The following is a 23,324-nucleotide window of genomic DNA, read 5'->3' on the forward strand; positions in this document are numbered from 1 at the left end:
GCACGCACAAACTTCTGGGAAGTTTCTTCTCTGCCAGGGTGAGCCGGTAGTACCGGCCCTCAGGGCCGGTGGTACCGGCTGTGCCAGTTCTCTCCCGGGTTTTGCGAGAAAATGAACTACCGGTAGTACCGGGCCTTGACCGGTAGTACCGGCTACCGCCGGTAGTACCGGCAGGCCAAATTCTGGCAGAACTGCTATTTTGCGAGATTTTGCACTGCCGGTGGTACCGGCCTTCCACCGGTAGTACCGGCGCTGGCCGGTGGTACCGGCCCAAGGCTGGTAGTACCGGTAGGCCTTTTTCTCGCACTTTTCTCAGCTTTCTCACGTTTAGATCTAGGGACGCCGGTGGTACCGGTGGTTGCACCGGTAGTACCGGCCAATGTTCTTTACTCTAGTATAAATAGCTCTCTACTCTTTTCTAACCGTTGGCTTGCTCACTCCAGCTCTTCCACATCTAAGAAAACAGTCTCCAAGCTTTGTCTCACCTACTCTCTCTTCCTCTTGCTCCTAGACTTCATTTCTTGAGAGATTCGAGCTAGAGAAGTGAGATTAGAGAGTTGGGAGCTTCGATCTGTGACTTGAGCACTCCGTTCCTCGTCTTGCCGGTTTGGTTTGTGTTTATTACTCTTGGGTTCTTGGAACCCTAGCCGGCTAGGCGTTCTTCGTGGTTGCCCGTGTTGACTCATTTGTGAGGGCACCCCGAAGTGTTTGTATTACCCCTTGATTCTTAGTGGAAACATCAAGCCAACCTTTGTGATTGCTTGAGGAGGAGACCTAAGTGGTCGGACCTTCGTGGTCACCTCAACAACGGGGACGTAGGAACTCCTTAGTGGAGATTGCCGAACCTCGGGAAAAATACCTTATCTTGCTGTGGAGGTAGCTTCGACTACCCTTGTTTGTGTTCTTTGTGTTCCTATCTCTTTTCACCTCTAGACAGGTAAACAAGGGTCGATCTACGGTGTGGAGAAGGACTAAGCTAAGGGAACTTCTACAACATCCTCTTCTACACCTAGGAAAGTGAGGTAAAACTCAGATCTGAAATCTAAGCCCTTTACACTCTAATTTCGTAGCTGTCTTAGGGAGTCGGTGGTACCAGCAGTTTGCGTCGGTAGTACTGGCTGTGTGACACCAGTAGTACCGGCCCAAACTGTCGGTGGTACCGACAGACGTTTGACTTCCGCAACTTGAGTTTTTGAGTTTCAGGTTTTTAAGATACGCCTATTCACCCCCCCTCTAGGCCAATTAGATCCTTTCAATTGGTATCAAAGCAAGGTTCCTCGTACAAACGCTTCACCGCGTGAGGAACAATATTGGCCAAGATGGATCCAACAACTCAACAACAGATCGTTGAGCAAATCACAGCACAAATCACAACATCTTTGCAACTACAGCAGAAAGAGCAGATGAAGAAGATGCAAGAAGAGCTAGACAAGATGAAAGAACTTCTAAGCAAAAGCAATCATGAGTCGGAGAGCGAAGGTGGAAATGAAGATGCTGGCAAAGGGTCAAAGACCTACAACAACGCTGGGTTTGATTACAGCAGTTCAAGCAAAAATCCAACATTGCCAATGATCAATCCAGGAAAGACACCTCCATTTGATGGTATAAGATACACCGATTGGGCTCATAAAATGAAGTTGCATCTCATTGACGCAAGATGCTGGGAAGTAGTGGACATTGGAGTAAATCCACCACAAAATTCAAGTGAATGGACTCCCGAAGATGAGAGAGACTTTCACCTTAATGCAACAGCTGCTACCTTGATTCTGCAATGTCTTACTCCGGAAGACAACAACAAAGTAAATGGTATGATAAGTGCCAAGCAGATTTGGGACACCTTGAAAGTGTCTTTTGAGGGAGACAAGAGTGTAAGAGTAGGAAACATTGAGCTCTTACAAAGCAAGATTGAGAACTTTTGCATACTTGAGGGAGAAACAACAAAAGCCATGTTTGATAGGTTCATGTCATTGATCAATCAAATTAGAGCACTTGGAGCAACAACATGGGATGATAACTCTGCAGCAAGAAAGATTTGTAGAGTGTATAGACAAAGAAACAACATGCTTGCATCCGTCATCATGGAGAAAGACAACTATCACACTATGACTCCTCAAGAAATGCTAGCAAAGTTGATACACCATGAAGTCTTGGATGATGAAGCCAAATAAGCCCTAAATCAAAGAAAGAACATAGCACTCACAGCTTCACATGGAAGTGAGTCAAGTCATTGCAACAAAGGATGTTGTGAGCATAAGCACAAAGATGATGATGATCTTGATGAAGAACAAGCTATGCTAGTGGGAAACTACAAGAACTATCTGTGAATGAAGAAAGATAAGATGAGAAGATATGGAGGAAACAAGCCATATAGAAAGAGGTTTTGTTATGAGTGTGGTGATACCGGCCATCTTGCAGCAGACTGTCCCAATAAAGGAAAGAAGTCAAGGTACACCACACAAAATGACAAGAAGTACAAGGACAAGAAGAATGGCAATCAGACAGTGACAGTGATGATGATGACAATGAGAAGAAGAGTGTAGCTGCCATCGCCGTACAAGAAGGATCCTCCCCAAACAAGATCCTCACCAACGTTGTCTCATCAACAACACTCATCTCCGACACTCACTCATCGCCTAGGCTCTTCGCAAATCTCTCCGATGACGATGATGACACTCCTACATGCCTTATGGCAAAAGGAGACAAGGTACAAACTGACTCCTCTCCTCAAACCAATAGTGACTATGATAGTGATAATGAAGATGATGAAAACTATGCCAACAATCTCATTAAGAAATATGGTACAGCTGCTGCAACTAAAATTCTAAAGCTAATATACGCTAATGACAAGCTTGAGTCATGCATCGAGTCGCAAGGCGAATTGCTCCTAGAGGAAAGAGAGAAGAACCAAGGGCTCGAAGTATGTCTCTCCAAGGAAAAGGAGAGGGTTGAGAAATTGGGTGTAGAATTGTCTCTAGTCAAAAACTCCAATAAGCGATTGACTAAGGAACATTCCTCACTCAATGGATCTTTGGCTAGCCTAAAGAATGATCATAGTTTGGCTCAAGAAAGCCTCACAAGCTTGACAACAAAATATCATGAGCTTGAACTAAACTATGAAAAGCTTTGGTCTAGCACCTCTATCGCTTCCAAGGATTCAAAGGCTTCTACAAGTAAAAGCTGTGAAAGATGCATAAATGTTGACATAAATGCTTGTCTCACTAACCTTGATGAGTTAGCAAAGAAGGACAAGGAGATCCAAAGATTAAACACAATTGTCAAAATTGGTTGCAAGTGCAAGGACAAGCAACCGACAAATGTGTTCAAGGCATCAAGGCACCCCATAATCAAGGATGGCCTCGGGTACAACAGGTATAATGGTAGGGCCAATGGAAGAAACATGATAAATGGGGTGGCTTGTGTGAAGTTCAACAAGAGTGTGCCTCTTGTTGACCTTATTGACAAAGTGAACAATGTTGTCACTCCTACGATCCCACTAGCAAGCAGCAAGAATATCAAGAAGAAGCAAGTGGAGATGCCCAAGCAACAAGCGCCTATCTCACGCAATCATATTTGTGATTACATGTGTTGTTGGGATAAGGACAGCAAGATTGTTGTGAAGTATGTGGGCGCCCTCAAGAAGAGACAAATCTTGAGGAGTGTTTGGGTGCCCAAATCTTATGTGTCTAACCCCCTAGGTTCCAACTCGGGACCTAAAACAAAGGCTTAATCTTATCTTGTAGGTTTATTCCTCCGGTGGGCCAAGTTGGGTGCTCGATAGTGGATGCACTAATCACATGACCGGAGAGAAGAGCATGTTCACCTCCTTTCAACCAAATCAAACCACAAGTGAAAGGATTGTGTTTGGTGACAATAGTAAGGGAGATATCCTTGGTTTAGGTAAAATTGCAATTTCAAATGATAATTCCATTTCGAATGTTTTGCTTGTGGATTCGTTGGGATACAATTTGTTGTCCGTCTCACAACTTTGTGAGAAGGGTTACAATTGTCTCTTTACGGATAAGGGTGTGGAAGTCTCTAGAAGGTCGGATTCCTCTATTGCTTTCACGGGTCAACTAAAGGGCAAGCTCTATCTAGTTGACTTTTCAGCTAGTAGAGTGGGGTCCGAGACTTGTTTAGTGGCAAAATCTAGCATGGGCTGGCTGTGGCATCGCCGTCTAGCCCATGTTGGGATGAGGAACTTGGCCGATCTTCAAAGAGGTGAACACATCCTTAGACTAACGAATGTTTCTTTTGAGAAAGATAGAATTTGCAGTGCATGTCAAGCGGGAAAACAAGTTGGAGCCAAGCATCCCGTGAAGAACATTGTGACTACATCAAGACCACTTGAGCTTCTTCACATGGATCTATTCGGATCCAATGCTTACATAAGCATTGGAGGTAACAAATATGGTTTTGTAATTGTTGATGATTTTTCTCGCTTCACTTGGGTATTCTTTTTGAAGGATAAGAGTGAGACTCAAGGGATCTTCAAGAAGTTTGCGAGAAGGGCTCAAAATGAATTTGAAGTGAAGTTCAAGAAAGTAAGAAGCGACAACGGGACTGAATTTAGAAACACCAACATTGAAGCATACCTTGATGAAGAAGGCATCAAGCATGAGTTCTCGGTTGCATATACTCCACAACAAAACGGTGTGGTGGAAAGAAAGAACCAAACACTCATTGAAGCCGCAAGAGCAATGTTGGATGAATATAAGATCCCCGAAAAGGATTATTGGGCGGAAGCCGTTAACACGGCATGCCACGCAATCAACCGCCTATACCTTCACAAGCTGAGGAAGAAAACTGCCTACGAGCTTCTAACCGGTAAAAAGCCTAAGGTGGATTACTTTAGAGTTTTTGGATGCAAGTATTTCATACTTAATAAAAAATCCAAAAGCTCTAAGTTCGCACCAAAGGTTGATGAAGGGTTCTTACTTGGTTATGCTACTAATCAACATGGCTATCGTGTTTTCAATGAGACCACCGGTCAAATTGAAATAGCGGTAGACGTGACTTTTGATGAAAGCGACGGCTCTCAAAAGGAGCAAGTCAATGCTGAAATTTTAGGTAAAGAAGAGCCATCTCGCCAAGTAATCAAAAAGCTTGCTACCGGTGAAGTGAAACCCGTTAACGAAGAAGAAGATGATGCACACATGCAAATTTCTCGTGACCCAAGCTTGCATCATGGGTCAACCAATGTCCATGATGATGCTTCCACATCAAGAAGAGGTCATGACTCAAAAGAACACGCTGGACAAGACTCAGCTCAAGCACAAGAACCAAACCAAGATAGAGATCAAAATATTCAAGATCTAGACTCTCAAATCAACCAAGACCATGAAGACGAAGATGATGGTCCCATTCAAACAAGAACAACAGTGCCTCACCCAAGAGTCCATCACTCTATTCAACGGGATCATCCCATTGATAGCATTCTAGGAGACATACAACGAGGGGTAACAACACGCTCTCGTTTAGTTGGTTTTTGTGAACATTACTCTTTTGTCTCCTCTATATTGCCAAATAGGGTGGAAGAAGCCTTGGCAGATCCGGATTGGGTGATGGCTATGCAAGAAGAGTTGAACAACTTCACTAGGAATGAAGTCTGGTCCTTGGTGGAAAGACCCAAGCAAAACGTGATAGGTACCAAATGGGTCTTCCGCAACAAAGAAGATGAGTATGGCGTGGTCACAAGAAACAAAGCTCGGTTGGTAGCCAAAGGTTTCACTCAAATCGAAGGTTTGGATTTTGGGGAGACCTATGCACCTGTAGCTAGGCTTGAATCTATTCGTATATTATTTGCCTTTGCTGCTCACCATGATTTCAAGTTGTTTCAAATGGACGTGAAAAGTGCATTCTTCAATGGCCCCCTCTCCGAAACCGTGTATGTGGAGCAACCACCGGGTTTTGAAGATCCACATCATCCCGATCATGTCTACAAGCTAGATAAGGCACTCTATGGGCTTAAGCAAGCCCCTAGAGCTTGGTATGATTGTCTCAAGGATTTCCTACTCAAACAAGGGTTTGAGATTGGAAAAGCCGATCCCACTCTATTTACTCGCAAAGTCAATAATGATATTTTTATATGCCAAATATATGTCGATGACATTATATTTGGTAGTACTAATGCGGACTTCAGTGAGGAATTTAGTAGGATCATGACCAAAAGGTTCGAGATGTCCATGATGGGGGAGTTGACGTACTTCCTTGGATTTCAAATCAAGCAACTCAAGGACGGCACATTCATAAGTCAAACCAAGTACACCACCGACATGCTAAAGAAGTTTGACATGGACAAGGCCAAACCCATAAAGACACCAATGTCAACAACCAGACATCTTGACCTTGAAGGAGACGGCAAGGCCATTGATCAAAAGGTATATCGCTCCATGATTGGATCCTTGCTTTACCTTTGTGCATCTAGGCCTGATATTATGCTTAGTGTGTGCATGTGTGCAAGATTTCAAGCTAGTCCGAAAGAATGCCATCTTATGGCTGTTAAGAGAATCTTTCGATATCTTGTGTTCACTCCTAATCTTGGCTTATGGTACCCAAAGGGCTCCACTTTCACTCTACTTGGCTACTCCGATTTGGACTATGCCGGTTGCAGGGTAGAGCGAAAGAGTACATCAGGGACTTGCCAATTCCTTGGTAGGTCTTTGGTGTCCTGGAGTTCTAAGAAACAAAACTCCATTGCCCTTTCCACCGCTGAAGCCGAGTATGTGGCGGCAGGCGCTTGCTGTGCCCAACTACTCTGGATGAAGCAAACCTTGAGAGACTTTGGTTATGAGCAAAGCAAGATTCCCCTCTTGTGTAACAATGAGGGGGCAATCAAGCTAGCTGATAACCCTGTAAACCACTCTAGAACAAAGCACATAGACATTCGACATCACTTCCTGAGAGACCACCAATCCAAAGGAGATATCGCGGTGCAACATGTGAGAACCGAATACCAGTTAGCCGATATCTTCACTAAACCTCTAGATGAGTCAAGATTTTGTGCTTTGAGGCATGAACTAAATATCGTTGATTCTCGTAACATGGCTTGATGTCTTGCACATACTTGATTGATTAGAAAGGACAAACCTCTGCGAAAAATCTAGTGCTTTTTCAAAATCTATTTTTCACATCTCAACCATGGCCATTGTTTTGTAATGATTTGATGAAATCTGGCCATGCTTGATTTGTTCTAAGTTTGCCACATCTCGTTCACCTTAAGCGCTGTTTTCCTGCCCTGCCGGTGGTACCGGCGCCAGCCGGTGGTACCGGCCCAAGCCCGGTAGCACCGGTAGGCCAAAATCCCGCAGAACCCCGCTCGCAGGTCTCTGGCCCGCCGGTGGTACCGGCCCCTGAAGCCGGTAGTATCGGCAGTGCTTTTTACTGCGGTATTTAAGCCCCCCACAGTTATTTCTCTTTCCCTTATCTCTTCCCCACCCGCCCGACCCCTTTCTCTCTCTCCTTCTCACGGCGGCGGCGACTCTTCTCTTGCCCCGATCTCTCGGCTCCTCCATCTTCTTCGCCCGATCTTTGAGGAGGACCTTGCCCCGGCCGTGAGGGACGCGTGGAGGTTCTTGGTTGACCCCAAGACCCGTGGGTTTGCTTGGATTCGGCCTCTTTTCTCCGTGAAGCAAGGTACATCTTGAAGTTGCCCGATCTCCCAATGTACCTATTTTTTAGGCCGATTCCTCGCATTCCTTTACTTATCTAAGTGTGTTCTTGCCTCTAGAATGTTTTATGTGCTTTTCCCATGGTCGATTTGGTCGATTGGAGGTGATTCCCTTGCTCCACAGGGCCACCGGTGGTACCGGCCCCTGTGAGCAAGGCAGTTCCTCCCATCGCCTTGATCGATCTCTTGCTGCATTCTAGTATGGTCTTGTAACTTTCTCTTGCTACCCCTCTTTGTGGTGTTGCAGCATGGATTCCGGCAAATGCAAGAACCCTCCCCGTGGTGCTCGTCCTCGCTCTAGTGATGCTGGTGGTCGCTCTGCGGACCGGGCCGTGCGTGGCCGTGGGACTCCTTCCCGTGGTCCGGGTGCGGCTGATGCTTCCGCCGGTGATGAGGGCATTCCTGCCCCTCTTCATACCCACTCCGTCCCGTGTCCACCTCCTTCTCACCAGGCTAGAGTTCAAAGCCAAGCTGTACCTGATCCTGTGCAAGAGGTGGGCAGATCCATGGACCCCAATGTCCTTCGTCGCTCGCCTCTGCATCTCAGTGAGGTTGGTGCTCGCCGGACTCTCTCATGGCATCCTCAGTTTAATGCCCATGTCCGGAGGCCTTCCATTCCCTCTGGTATGCTGCCCCGGCTTGGTATTGATTACAAGAAGCGTCTTGTGGACCTAAGAAATCAGCGCAGCGAGAACCCGTACAAGTTCATCAGGTTTGAGGGAGTTGAGGAGCGGTTTTGGTCTCAGTTTCACAATGACTTTTATGAGTCCGTCCTCTACAAGGCCAGCAAAGCCACCAAGAATGGACCACTTTTTCAGCACAAGTATGTGGTTCTCAAGTCCTTGCAAGATTTCAATCATCCGGAGGTCACTGCTTTGATTAACAGGCTTGAAGAATGGCACATTCTTCCTCTTATGACCCTTGAGAAGAATTGGAATGAGGAGATCATCTTTCAGTTTTGGGTAACTTTGTGGGTGGATCAAGCCTCTAGGGTGCTGCATTGGATGACTCAAGGTGTTCACTATTGCCTTGACTTTATCACCTTCTCTCGCTTGCTTGGCTTTGATCACATGGATCGCGATGCACCCCGGCTGTCTACCATTTTTGCTGAGGGGATTTCTGAGGCTGACCTTGATGCTGCTGAAATGTACAAGCCAGGCGCTCATCCGGATTTCAAGACCACTCAGCTGAAGCCTTACTTCTATGTGCTGAACAACCTGATCCGCTACACCATTAATCCCAAGTTTGGAGATACCATTCACCTCCGTCAAGATGCTCCTAAGATATTGGCTCGCTTTGGTGCTAATGGTGGCCGCTTTGGTGTCTCGGATTTCATGTGGAACAAGATTGTTGATGCATCCGTGGATCCTCACAAGTACTTGCCCTATGCTCCATATCTGATGCATATTATTGAGCAAGTTTCCGGCATGCAGTTCTCGCACCCTTGCATTCATGCTCCGGTTCGTGCCAAGCACTTGGGTGCTCCTCATGCTCATCCTCTCAGTCCTGCTGGTGCTGCTACTCCTGGTGCTGCCACTCCTGGTGCTGCTACCCCTAGTTTTGCCACTCCTGCTGGTGCTACTGATGCTCAAGGGTGAAAGCCCTAGTTTGGTTTTGGATAATTGATGAAACCCTAGTACTAACCTCTATGCTAAGTGTGTGTAGACTTAATGAGGTTGGTACATGCCAAGTGATGGAGCAAGTGATGATCATGGTGATGATGGTGATGACCACAAGATGATCAAGTGCTCAACTTAGAAAAGAAGAAAGAGAAAAACAAAACCCTATGGAGATCAAGGCAAAGATATTGCTTAGGGTTTTGGTTTCGGTGATCAAGACACCATAGAGGGTGTGATCACATTTAGGATAGATAGCCGTACTATAAAGAGGGGAATTCTTTGGCTAAGCGGTTATCAAGTGCCACTAGGTGTCATTGTTCATGTGCATGCATTTAGAACCTAGTGATCTAACTTAACTCCTTCGAAGAAAATGTTTGTGAAAATGCTAACACACGTGCACACTTGTTGGTTTACACTTGTGATGTTGGCACACTTTGAGAAGGTAGTTGGAGTTTGAAGGGTAGAGAGAGGATGGGTTCGAGAAAATGAAGTGCTTATTTTCTATTGCGCCGGTGGGAAATTTGGAGAAGTCGCGGGAGTGTTTCTCGCTGAGGAACACTCACCGGACGCTGGCTCAGAGGCACCGGACGCTGTGTCTGAGCGTCCGGTGTGCAGGCTGCTCGGCCCACCTAGGGTAAGGCATCGGACGATAGGCACCGGACGCTGGCTTGAGCGTCCGGTGGTGGGTGTCCGTTGTGCGGACGTTTTGTGACCCTCTCTGCGCATGGGTCCGGTGAGCACCGGACGCTCAGGGTGCGTCCGGTGGCTCGCGTCCGGTGACCCTGCAAGTTTGCGGAGCTCTCTGCGCATGAGTCCGGTGTGCACCGGACGCGTCCGGTGCCAACCTGCTCAGCGTCCGGTGCTCTGCAGGTTACCATTAGACTCTGACATGCGGCTGACGTTGGAGCACCGGACGCTGGTGTTGAGCGTCCGGTGACCCTTTAAGAGCGTCCGGTGACCTCGAGTTTTGCCCAATGAAAGAGCCAATGGCTCTATTTGTTTGAGGGGCTATAAATACGTGTTTGGCCGGCTTGGGACTGTCTCTCTTGGCATTCTAACATACTTGACATCCTTGTAAGCCTAAGGATACACCTCCCACTCATCTCCTTCATAGATTAAACATCTTTGTCAGATTGGGAGTGATTCCAAGTGCATTTGCTTGAGTTATTGCATCTAGTGGCACTTGGGGATCGATTTGGCTGCAGTTTTCTTGTTACTCTTGGTGGTTGCCGCCACCTAGACGGCTTGGAGCAGCGGAGGAGCTTTGGCACGAGTTGGTGATTGTTCGTGGCCATCTCTCGGTGATTGTGAGAGGTTTGTGCCTACCTCGGCGGAGTGCCAAAGGCAACATTAGTGGATTGCTCGTGTCATTGAGCTACCTCACTTGTGGGTAGGTTCTTGTGGTGTCCTAGTGAGGACGAGGTTCGTGCTACACCTCTTAGCCACCGAACCACCAAGTGTTGGTCGACACAACGGGGACGTAGCGTGCCGGCAAGCACGTGAACCTCGGGAGAAAAATTGTGTGTCTCCATTGTGATTGTTCATTGGATTTCTCCCGGTGATTGGACTTCATATTATTGATTGGTTCATCCCCTCTACGCGGCGGTATAAAGTTCAAACCATCTCTTTTACATTCCCGCAAACTAGAGTAGCTTACTTACTTGTATAGAAACTTTAGGTAGCTTTCTAGTGTAAGTAGTGACATAGCTCTTGTGTGCCTAGTGTTATATCAACTAGAATTGTTGGATAGGTGGCTTGCAAACACCCCATTAGAGCTAGAGCAAAAAGCTTCGCTTTGTTTTTTACTAACCTCTTGCTCTAGTGAGTTTGTAGAATTTTTTAATAGGCTATTCACCCCCCTCTAGCCATATTAGTACCTTTCAAGGGGAAGCTATCCCTCCTCAGGACAGCGGACGTGGTCGCCGCAGTCCTACTCGTCATGCGCTGCAGCGGTTCTTCTCCTACTTTTGCTATTGCCAGAAGAAGACCGATCAGCATCTCCGTCGTCTTGAGGAGAAGGCAGCTCTTCCTCTGGCCTCTCCTCTTCGTGAGTTCCAGGACCCCTATGCTAAGTATGATAACATGCATCGGTCTTCTGTTGATGAGGATGAGTAGCAGCAGGATCCTCCTCCACCCTCTACCTTTGATCCATTCTATGGTGGTGGGATCCCTGCTGGGTTCTCCATGGAGGACACCGAGGCTGTCTTTGCCTATCAGGACATCTTTGGAGCTGCGGATGATGTCACTAGGGCCTCTGTCTCTGCTGCACCGCCTCACGAGCAGTCTACCTCGGCTGCTCCTCATGGTAAGGGGCCCCTGCGTACCTTCATCGACTACAGCGACGACGACGACGACCTTGATGATGATGACGAGTAGTCCTTCTAGCTCTTACTCGCAGCCTACCCTTTTTGGCACTTGCTGCCAAAGGGGGAGTGTTAGGCTTATCCTTGCTGTAATAAGTTAGTTATTGGTGCCCGTCTTAAACTTTCTTAGTGATGAACTATGTGTGGTGAACAAGAACTACGTTGTGTGATGGATGATTGTAAGCTAAACACTTTTTTTCTCGTTATATCTTGCTTGTGTTAGCTTCTTTAGACTTTTGTTGGTGCAATGTTGTTTTTGAATGGTTATTGTGAGCTCTTTGGTTCTTGCATAATCATTCAAATTCTTCTTTTACTCTTTGTGATATATCCTGTCATACGCATCACGGTTTATTTCTTGTCACACACACACTCTTTTAGGCACCCCACGGATTGCAAAATTTAGGGGGAGCTTGATCTTAATGTATGCCATCTTGATATTAATCGAGATTTGAAATTCCAAATCCAATGCATACATTAAGGGGGAGCCCAACCTAATTTTTGGAATTCAAAAGCTCTACTTCTTTCAATCTTTTATAAGCCTAAGTTGGTTGTCATCAATTACCAAAAAGGGGGAGTTTGTAAGTGCATTCGCCCCCGGTGTGGGTTTTGATAATTAATGACAATCAAATTAGGAACTAACATGTCTATCAAGTGTAATATACAGGTGTTAGTTCTTTGATGGAATCAAACAAACACATTTGGTGAATCACAGCACCCCCAAAATTTCTTCATTTAAGCGACGTTTCAACTCAAGAAGCTACCTAGTTTTATTTCTTGTTTGAGTTATAGGAAACGCCGCACTATCAAGAGGGATGCAAATTGAGTCGGTAAGATGAGGATTAAGGTGCTCAGGTCAACTTAGGTTTTGCGCTTGAGAGACACACTTGCACGCACAAACTTCTGGGAAGTTTCTTCTCTGCCAGGGTGAGCCGGTAGTACCGGCCCTCAGGGCCGGTGGTACCGGCTGTGCCAGTTCTCTCCCGGGTTTTGCGAGAAAATAAACTACCGGTAGTACCGGGCCGTGACCGGTAGTATCGGCTACCGCCGGTAGTACCGGTAGGCCAAATTCTCGCAGAACTGCTATTTTGCGAGATTTTGCACTGCCGGTGGTACCGGCCTTCCACCGGTAGTACCGGCGCTGGCCGGTGGTACCGGCCCAAGGCTGGTAGTACCGGTAGGCCTTTTTCTCGCACTTTTCTCAGCTTTCTCACGTTTAGATCTAGGGACGCCGGTGGTACCGGTGGTTGCACCGGTAGTACCGGCCAATGTTCTTTACTCTAGTATAAATAGCTCTCTACTCTTTTCTAACCGTTGGCTTGCTCACTCCAGCTCTTCCACATCTAAGAAAACAGTCTCCAAGCTTTGTCTCACCTACTCTCTCTTCCTCTTGCTCCTAGACTTCATTTCTTGAGAGATTCGAGCTAGAGAAGTGAGATTAGAGAGTTGGGAGCTTCGATCTGTGACTTGAGCACTCCGTTCCTCGTCTTGCCGGTTTGGTTTGTGTTTATTACTCTTGGGTTCTTGGAACCCTAGCCGGCTAGGCGTTCTTCGTGGTTGCCCGTGTTGACTCATTTGTGAGGGCACCCCGAAGTGTTTGTATTACCCCTTGATTCTTAGTGGAAACATCAAGCCAACCTTTGTGATTGCTTGAGGAGGAGACCTAAGTGGTCGGACCTTCGTGGTCACCTCAACAACGGGGACGTAGGAACTCCTTAGTGGAGATTGCCGAACCTCGGGAAAAATACCTTATCTTGCTGTGGAGGTAGCTTCGACTACCCTTGTTTGTGTTCTTTGTGTTCCTATCTCTTTTCACCTCTAGACAGGTAAACAAGGGTCGATCTACGGTGTGGAGAAGGACTAAGCTAAGAGAACTTCTCTACGCATATTCTACAGGCTATGGTAACAAATCAACTCAAATTTGGTTGGTAAATTTTGTAGATCGTGTAGGAAGTTTCATTCGCTGTAAGTTCGTGTTGTTAATTCAGCTCAGACCTATTCACCTCCTCTATGTCGTCCCTTTGATCCTTTCGACTTCCACTAACTTCAACATCACATACGCAGTCACCAGTTCCCCCTCTCTTCTGCTCGATGAGTGGTAGAGTCGCTATAGTCAACGAAGATGCGCTGCTCCATGACCATGAGACTGGTAGAGTTCAATCAGAGGTCCAAGCTTTAGCACCCGCAGGTGCTAACACAGTGCTGATTTGGTGCAGGTTCCACTTGGCTGTTGATCGGCAATAGTCGAAGGAAGGTGGGGGTAGAAGGAGGTGGCTGAGTTAGATTAATATAGGCCCTAGTTTTGATTTTTTTTTTAAAAAATAAATTATTTAAGGAAGTTCTAATGTTAAAAAACTACGTACAATTTCTATACCTAATAGTTTGATACACATTATATATAGAAATCATTGTCTCAATAAATAGTTTCTACAGAAATATTTTTTTATCCAATCACGTATACACCCTCTCCATTCTCTATCAATCACATCCCTTCATGTCTTAGTTTTCGTGTAGACATGATTTCTAATTTAGACCTAGTTTCTATATTTTTTTTAATCTTTTTTTTCTCGATAGCTACCTTGACATATCAACAGAATGCTTATGTGGTATATTAATATCCATAGAAATTATTGATTCAAATATGCTTGTTTTTAGGAGTTGGAATATAGTCGTAGATTTGCCAAGTATCCATATATCCACCCACCAATACGATTCCTTTCATTTCCTCGTCATCCCTAGACAATTGTTTGTCAACATCTGTTACTAGCTACGACCATTCATCATACTCCATGATGCATGTGCCCGTGTAAATGATTACTCATTAAAGAAGCACGACAGGGTTGACTCTGCGCGCCGTGTTGACCAGCCTGGGCCGGGTGGAGTCCAGTCCAGTGCCTTCAGGCGCTCGGCTCCCGCCCCCCCGCCAGCCATTGCTGGAACACAGAGGACGCCGGAGCCCAAACAGAGCAGCCACGCAACGCAACCGCAACCTTGACCTGCTGACTCTGCCCCTCCGTCCCGCTCGTCACATACCCATCCAATCCGCCGCTCAGTCGCCGCGTTTCCCAAACAGACGATGGCTCCTCCGCCTCCCGCGGCAGCGCTCGCGCTCCTCGTCCTCGTCCTCGCCGCCGCGGTGCCGGCGCGCGCGCAGCAGGAGTACGAGGCCAACAAGCAGAACGCCTGCTACGCCACCAACGCCAGCTCCGTCCTCGGTTACACCTGCAACGCCACCACGGCCTCCACTCCGGCCTGCGACTCCTACCTCATCTTCCGCTCCTCCCCGTCCTACTACGACACGCCGGTCTCCATCTCCTACCTCCTCAACTCCTCCGTCTCCGCCACGGCCGCCGCCAACGCCGTTCCCACGGTGTCCCCGCTCGCGGCCTCAAGCCTCGTCCTCGTCCCCGTCCCCTGCGCCTGCACGCCCGGCGGCTACTACCAGCACAACTCCTCCTACACCATCCAGTTCCTCGGCGAGACCTACTTCATCATCGCCAACATCACCTACCAGGGCCTCACCACCTGCCAGGCGCTCATCGATCAGAACCCGCTCCACGACAGCCGCGGCCTCGTCGCCGGGAACAACCTCACCGTGCCGCTCCGCTGCGCGTGCCCCTCGCCCGCACAGGCCGCCAGCGGGTTCAGGTACCTGCTCTCCTACCTCGTCATGTGGGGCGACGGCGTGACCTCCATCGCCGCCAGGTTCCGCGCCGACCCGCAGGACGTGCTCGACGCCAACGGCCTCACCGCCGACGACATCATATTCCCCTTCACCACGCTGCTCATCCCGCTCAAGGCCGCGCCCACGCCGGACATGCTCGCGTCCCCGGCGCCGCCGCCGGCCCCGACCCCGCCGCAGCCCACGCCCGCGCCGTCGGGCGGGTCGGGGACCGGGAAATGGGTCGGCGTCGGTGTTGGCGTCGGCTGCGGCGCGCTTGCGCTGGCAGGAATTCTGGGCCTGCTGCTCTTCCTACGGGCCAGGCGGCGGCGGCGGCTCGCCGATGGGGAAAGTGTCCGTCAACGCAGCAAGGTGGTCATCGACGTGTCCTCGTCGGCGGAGTACGGCGCGCTGGCGTCGGGGAAGCAGACCACTAATACCACCACGTCCTCGACGTCCTCCGGGACGAGGTCGCTGGTGGCCAGCGACGTGCGCGGGGCCGTGGACTCGCTGACGGTGTACAAGTTCTCGGAGCTGGAGAAGGCCACCGCGGGGTTCGCGGAGGAGCGGCAGGTGCCGGGCACGTCGGTGTACCGGGCCGTCATCAACGGCGACGCGGCGGCGGTGAAGCTGGTGGCCGGCGACGTGAGCGGCGAGGTCGGCATCCTGATGCGCGTCAACCACTCCTGCCTCGTCCGTCTCTCCGGCCTCTGCGTCCACCGCGGTGACACCTACCTCGTCTTCGAGTTCGCGGAGAACGGCGCGCTCAGCGACTGGATCCACGGCGGCGGCGGCGGCGGCACCACCCTCCGGTGGAGGCAGCGCGTGCAGGTGGCGTTCGACGTCGCGGACGGGCTCAACTACCTCCACCACTACACGAACCCGCCGTGCGTGCACAAGAACCTCAAGAGCAGCAACGTCCTCCTCGACGCCGACCTCCGCGCCAAGGTGTCGAGCTTCGGGCTGGCGCGCGCGGTCACGGCGACCGACGGCGGCGCGGGCGCGCAGCTCACGCGCCACGTCGTGGGCACGCAGGGATACCTCGCCCCCGAGTACCTCGAGCACGGCCTCATCACGCCCAAGCTCGACGTGTTCGCTTTCGGGGTCGTCCTGCTGGAGCTGCTGTCCGGGAAGGAGGCCGCGTTCGCGGACGCCGGCACGGGCGAGGAGACGCTGCTGTGGGAGGCCGCGGAGGAGGCGCTGGTGGCGCACGGCGGCGAGGACGTGGACCGCGCCAAGGTGCGCGCGTTCATGGACCCGCGCCTGCACGGGGACTTCCCCATGGACCTCGCGCTCGCCATGGCTGCGCTGGCGCTGCGGTGCGTGGCGGCGGAGCCCCGCGCGCGGCCGGCCATGGACGAGGTCTTCGTCTCGCTCTCGGCGGTGTACAACTCCACGCTGGACTGGGATCCCTCCGATTACGGCACCTCCGGATCTTCCATGGTCGGGCGGTAGTAACCATCAGCATAGAAGTTAAAATTGCATAGAACAAGTAAATGTATCATTAATTTCATCAATTTGTTTTACATTAATCACTAGTACAAACAAATCCACTCAAATTGCGGCTTCAGCTACTCCTTTCTTTCGCTAGAACAACACCACATTCGTCAGAAGCACAGAACCAATGCTGCAAGTTTGGCATTGCAGCATTTTCGGCAAGAAAACTAGAGGCGACCAGTTCTGGGATGTACCGTTGATCTTTCAGCGACGAATTGTGGATTTGTGGATTTGTGGTGAGAACGTTGAGCTACTAGGCTACTAGTAAGAACTGTTTTGTCGTACCAGTAACTTGTAAAGGAGAAATACATATTTGATTTTATAATCACCCAAACAAGACATATTGCTCTTCCTCATCAGATGAAGCGGACTGTTTCCACTTCAGAATTAGAAAGAGAGAACTGTTCGTTCAGAAACGAAGTAGAAACAGAGATTTAAATAAAGGAAAGGGAATCGCTAAACTAATTGCCGAAAGGGACTGAATACATGCGTGCTTCTGTGGTAATCCTACTCCTATGTGCATTCAGACTTTTTTTTTTAAAAAAAATTGTCAACGTGGGGTGGGGGGAGAGTCATTTCGCATTCAGACTTTGCGCCAATTGTGCTCTGTTTTCTGGCCTCAGCTGGGCCTAAACCTTTAAAACGTTGATGTAAAAGCGCTAAAACGTTATATATCTTTGTCCTGTAATAAGTCACTGTCATTCTGAAAAATGAACTTTTACCGAATACTGTTATACCATGATTAGTCCACTGACAATTCTAACAAAGGAAAGGCCGAAAGGGTGGATGCAGAGACTGAAACTAACAATAACTCTGCAGACTTGAAAGGTTCACAGATCATCTTTTACACCACTAGTATAGTGCCCGTGCTAACGCTACGGATTCATTCTAAGGATGTACTTGAAAACCTTTCAATGAAACAATGATAATATTTTCATAGTGTTTAGTCTCACACAATTGCATATGATCATTCATATAATATAACCTAGAATACACTCATGAATAAAAAGGAATAATAAATTCATGGCTCATATACTACAAATAACAGTGCTTACCCTTTTGTTGGGGGAGATCAGCTCTGAAAATGCAATCGCTGTCCGCCACAAATTTGAGCAAAGGATCTTTAGAATTAACAACATTAACGTTTCCTTCCTCCCCTTCTATTTCCATGGTGACTTGAGTTCTGAGTATACAGACAATTTCTTCTATATAAAACCGCATAGAAACTCAATAAAATGCTAAAAAATCTAGTACTTTCAAAACCCCATAGAAACTCAATTTAGTAATTAGAGTGCAGGTAAAGAAACAATACATCGATGTGTGTCTAAAGTACTTTCAAAACATAGTTAGATCCAAATACCATAGTCAAATGCATGCTTTCTTTTTACATGATCACTGGATTGCTACCATGCCCTTCCTAGCATATATGACACTTATTGTACATGTGTATGTAACCATGTATTTTGGATTTTTTGTTTAAGTTGGAGCTTATTCCAACATACATAATTTGTTTGGCTAGCTTAGAATTGAGGATCCTTTGCAGTGGAAAGAACAATCCATGATATTTGCCATGCCAAACAAGCCAGGAAAATTCAGCCGATTTGATTTCCTAGAAACTTTGCCAGCACCTGTAAACGGTAAGACTATAAACAATTTAGAGCTAGTACAACAGCCACTAACAATTAGTTTTTGTTTTTGTGTTTGTGCTTCTGATAACAAAAACAATTCCTCACTGCTGCTGCTTTGTTTTTAGTGGCTTCGCCTAGAATATTCAGATCACGTTTTCAGTGGCCAATGAAACTATGCTCATCAAGAGTGCTACTCTCTAATCTGCTTGAAAATATTTAATATTTTGTGGTATATATATATAGAAGCCTCGCTGTTAAACATATTCAGTTCATGGAGATTGGGGTATTTTGAGCTACTGCTATATGGTCATTACCATACAAATCTTCTTCAGGTGTTAAATATCAGAGTTGTCTATCAAAAGTTTTTTGTATACCCTGTTATTTACTTTGCCATGCTTCAGGATCATGCTGAAATGATAAGAACATTAATTGCTCCAAGATCCTGCTGAAATCAACAATGCATGGTCTATCCACATTTCAAAGAGTCAATGTGATCAAAGTAACCTTGCTGCAAGATGCAGTAATTGATGCCCCACCATTCTTTCCTCTGTTGAGTTTTATTGCTGATAAACGTTTCTTTACTGATATTGTCCCCTTGTTGTTAGACAAAAGCAAACATTGTAAATCAGAAATGTGATCAAATGTCCAATGTGGCAGTTGGCTGCTGTCTTTTTTTGAAAAATTGAAATATTTGAATCTCTCTTTATTTAAGCAGAATTACAGTGGACTCAACAATATGATAACTCATTATGAATTTCTTTTGGCATGAATCTTATCTGTCTTACTATTTCATCTTTAAGAAACAAATATTGCTAAGAAAATAGTTGTTTGCCAACATGATATTTTTTTGCTAATCAACAATATCTAAACTTGGTAAGATTTTTTTTCACATGTTTGACATCATATGCTTGGAAGAATAGCAGATTATAAGCCAATAACCAATTGCAGATTATATGCTTGGAAGAATAACAGGTTATACAGTGAACAAGAGCTCCTAGTGCAGAAGTAGAGTACCTGAACTCGGGGTCCAGCTCGCCGGAGAACCTCGCAGCGGCGACGGCCGTGGTCTCCCACTGTCCTACCACCTTGGCGACATCGAGCTTCTCTCCAGGTGCAGATGGTCAGCAATAGAATCGGGAAGCAAGTATACTTACTGCGTTTGTCACGACGTTCTTTGTCTGGCCTGTCCGTGATCCGGCGTCACACTCTGGCGCTCTCGGACGTCGCACCATGGCCGCTTGTGACGCGCAATGGCCGCGCTCCGGCGTCGCGCCCTGGCAACGGCAACGGCGGCCTCCTCTGCGATCTCCGGCTTTTCCTTCCTAGAGTAGCTGCTTGGCACCTCCGTCGGCTCCTTTCCACGCCCCGTATCCTTCTTGGGAGTGGCGGCGACGGCAGTCTCAGTGGATTTCTGAAGTCACAGTAAACGTTTCAGCGAGTGATACGGTAGAATTGCACTAATTACTGGGGTAAAATTCGAGTTCTGTCTGATGTTTACCTTCTGCGGCCTGGCACTGTGGTTGCTGTTGTTACGGAGAGAGTTCTCGTCGAGCTCGGCCATGGGGTTGCGCCTGTACGGAGACTGCTCGTTCTTCCTGGACGAGCTCCGGCTGAGCATCGGCGTCGGCCCCGCCGCACCAGCATTCTCATTCCCGGACGCGGCCATCCTCACGGGAGAGCTCGATCTCGGCGACGCGCACCTCTTCCCCGACGCGGCCGTGGCCGACGGCGCGCGCGCCTTCTCCCTCGCGGGCACGAACACCATCTTCCCGGGCTGCTGCTGCCACGCGCGGTCACCGCTGCCGGAGCCCGCCGTGGCCACAGAAGTCGCAACGCCATCCGCGCGTCTCCCGAGGGACCGACTGGCCCTCCGGCTCCCGCTCCTGGTACCGCTCCTCTCCCGGCTGTCCGACCGCTTCCGCTGCGGCGAGCCCCGGTGCGGCGACGGCCTGGACATATTGCGTGTGTAAGGTCGTGATCATACTTCTAATCTGGACCGTCAAATCTATAGGACATGTGCTGTGAGTCGTTGATCTTGCAGGTGAGATTTGCCTGGAGAAGATTTCAATTATACTAGAGATACACAATTTTTTTTTTACTAAACTTGACCGTGTATTCTCTGTGCCCGACGCAGTGTAATCTCATCTTGTACTGCACATCCTGTATGTAATCTCATCGCAGATGCAGTGTTAACTTGTAAGAGTAAACCATTTGCCATCTGAAAGAGAAAATAAGTCATTTGTGCATTATTTTAAGCTTTTCTACAGTCATATTGAGTATTTGCACTGTTGGTTCTAATAACTAGTATTATAACTCGATGGTCATTTCACTCTATTGTTCAGAGCATGAACATTTTTTTTCCACAAAGAGGGAGCAAAGAGAAGGTATAGACCACCAACATTAACGTCAGCAGGTGAACTCAGCGTCTTTTGTTTCCTTTTTCGGGTAAAGGAGGAAAAAGCGAAAACAAATGAACCATTTTTTTCCTCAAACACACAATAGAATTGAATGTCATTGCATATACATGCCGCCAATGGACCAAAAGTTACCAAGCAGGAAAGCACAATAGATTGAAGATTGAGTTGCGTACAGGGAAATACGAACAAGTAAAAAAAAACACCCAGTTGATCTTTGAGCAAGCACTAGTCGTGAAAATGCTTAGCCCTACTTTTAGGCTTTACTGAATATTGATTGGTTCACTAATAAAGGAAAGGCCATAGATTGAAAATATGGTAAGATTTTTTTTTGGGCTTTCTACAGTCGAGATGAGCATTTGGATCTACGTAATAATTAGTATATCGACCTGATGGTCACTTCACTGCTTCTTTGAGAGTAGAACATATGCCACTTTCTGCCATCGTGTCACCCCAACAACACATTAACATCAGTCAGATGAACAGAATGACTGTTTTCGCTTCAGAAAAAGAAAGAAAAACGAACAAACAAGCCAGAAAGAATCTTTTTTAATTGGAAAAATCCACAAAGAAAAAAAAAATGGACATAAGGACTGAACCATTTCTTATTCATACAGAATAACAGAATACCTTTGAATTTGCAAGTCACAACCATTGTGAGAACCAGGAAGAAGTCCTTACTGTGCTGTTTTCAGTAATCAGGAGGTGATCAATGGTCGGTGCCATCAAACATTCATCTGATCTTGGAGTAAGGACTAGTCGTGAAAGTATTTAACTAACGAAGGGAAGGCCACAGACTGAAATGACAACATGATATGATTACAAAATCATTCTTCAGCCAGAACGACGGTGCACAGGCCTTGTTTAGTTCCGAAAACTGAAAAGTTTTCGGAACTGTAGCACCTTCGTTTGTTTGTGGTAAATATTGTCAATCATAGACTAACTAAGGTTAAAATATTCGTCTCGCGATTTACAGTCAAACTGTGTGACTAATTTTTATTTTCATCTATATTTAATGCTTCATGCATGTGCCGCAAAATTCGATGTGACAGGGAATCTTGAAAACTTTTTGGATTTCGGGGTGAACTAAACAAGGCCACAGTTGACTCAACCGAAGCAGGTTCTCTGTTGCTTGGATCTCAAAGCTGAACTCAGGCTACAAAATGCATCCCCATGATTCAGAAATTAGTAGGTTGCTCTCCTCCTCCTTTTTTTGAATTACTGACAAGATGTGAGATCGTCAGATACTCATGGATATGCTGAGGTAATCTTTGCAGACTGCCTTGGCTTCCTCAATAGGAGATTAGGAGGAATCGAGGAAGAAGGTATTCATGGAATATGGAAAGTACTCCTGTTAATTACTGTACTTTTGCAGGTATGCAGCGGGAAACCATATTTTAGTGGTGTCCAAGCTTACAACCGTGTCAAAATAAGCATCTCTGCTTTTATCATTGGGACAATGAAGAACCTTTGTTGGGCTTACTCGCCTTGCAAGGTCACACAACATGGGCCTAGTTCAATCTCAAAAAAAAAAACATGGCCCATTGGGCCTAGTACAACTACCTGAGCTCCTGCCTCTACACTCCTGCTGCACGCTGCACCTTGGCCTCACTCAGCGTCCTCTCGAATCATGCTCAGCATCCTCGTGAACGCCGACGAGCTCTCCGTCCCTCTCAACGCCACCGCCGCGACTTTCTCGTCGCTCCTCGCGGTGGCCGTGAACACGGCGAAGCCCCCGAGCGTGAGTTCGTTCAGCGTCTCGTAGAACACACTCTGCTCGGCCTCGTCGCGGTCCAGGTCCTTGCCTTCCAGTCCCGTGACCGGCACGACGCGCCCGCGCCGGCAGCGCCACGGCGGCTTGTCGTTCGTCCCGAGCGCGGAGGTCGCGCGCACCGCCAGCGCGGCCATGTCGGCGGTCGACAGCGGGCGCCCGAGCATCTCCGCCGGGAGCACGAAGTACATCTGCCCCGGCCGTAGTCGCTCGGCGGCGGCCAGCGCCGGAGGCGGCTCGTTGAAGTAGAGCGCGTCGGAGTTGCACACGAAGAACGAGGCGCCGCTGCCGAGAACGTCGGAGACGGACGCGAGGTGGTCAGAGGCCGGCGGGACCTCCTTCAGCGTGCCGTTGGGAGCGATCACCATGGCCGGCTCCGGTGGTGCCGACTGCTGCGACTGACTGGAGACGACACTGTTGCCATGGATGCAAGAAAGCGTTGATCCCATTGCATGCAGATGCAGTCTCGTCGTGGATGTGGCCGTGTCAGTTTGGGATGGAGAGCAGGTGGTGCGTAGCATATATATAGACAGACAGACACCGCTGGAGGACCAACTAGAAGAAGATCAGTTGTCTACCGCAGATCAGTCTGTCTAGCTCATCACTCATCCGCAAGGAGGGCCTTGATTAGATTCAAAAACTTTTTGGATTTGTATGTTGTAGCATTTTTATTTATATTTCATAATTATTATTTAGTCATAGACTAAT

At 47.8% G+C, this 23,324-nt stretch overlaps 2 protein-coding genes across 2 annotated transcripts; both read left to right on the plus strand.

Moving 5' to 3' along the window:
* Positions 14,473-17,137, plus strand: LOC8079459 (protein LYK5). Its single transcript, XM_002451656.2, has one exon. The coding sequence runs from the start codon at positions 14,722-14,724 to the stop codon at positions 16,759-16,761; it is 2,040 nt and encodes a 679-aa protein (XP_002451701.1). The 5' UTR covers positions 14,473-14,721; the 3' UTR covers positions 16,762-17,137.
* On the plus strand, positions 19,549-20,401 carry LOC110434718. Its single transcript, XM_021459424.1, has 3 exons — positions 19,549-19,671; positions 19,763-19,842; positions 19,930-20,401. Exons 1-3 carry the CDS (start codon positions 19,549-19,551, stop codon positions 20,399-20,401), a joined length of 675 nt encoding a protein of 224 aa, XP_021315099.1.

Source organism: Sorghum bicolor, chromosome 4 (genome assembly GCF_000003195.3).
Source record: "Sorghum bicolor cultivar BTx623 chromosome 4, Sorghum_bicolor_NCBIv3, whole genome shotgun sequence".
NCBI lineage: Eukaryota > Viridiplantae > Streptophyta > Magnoliopsida > Poales > Poaceae > Sorghum > Sorghum bicolor.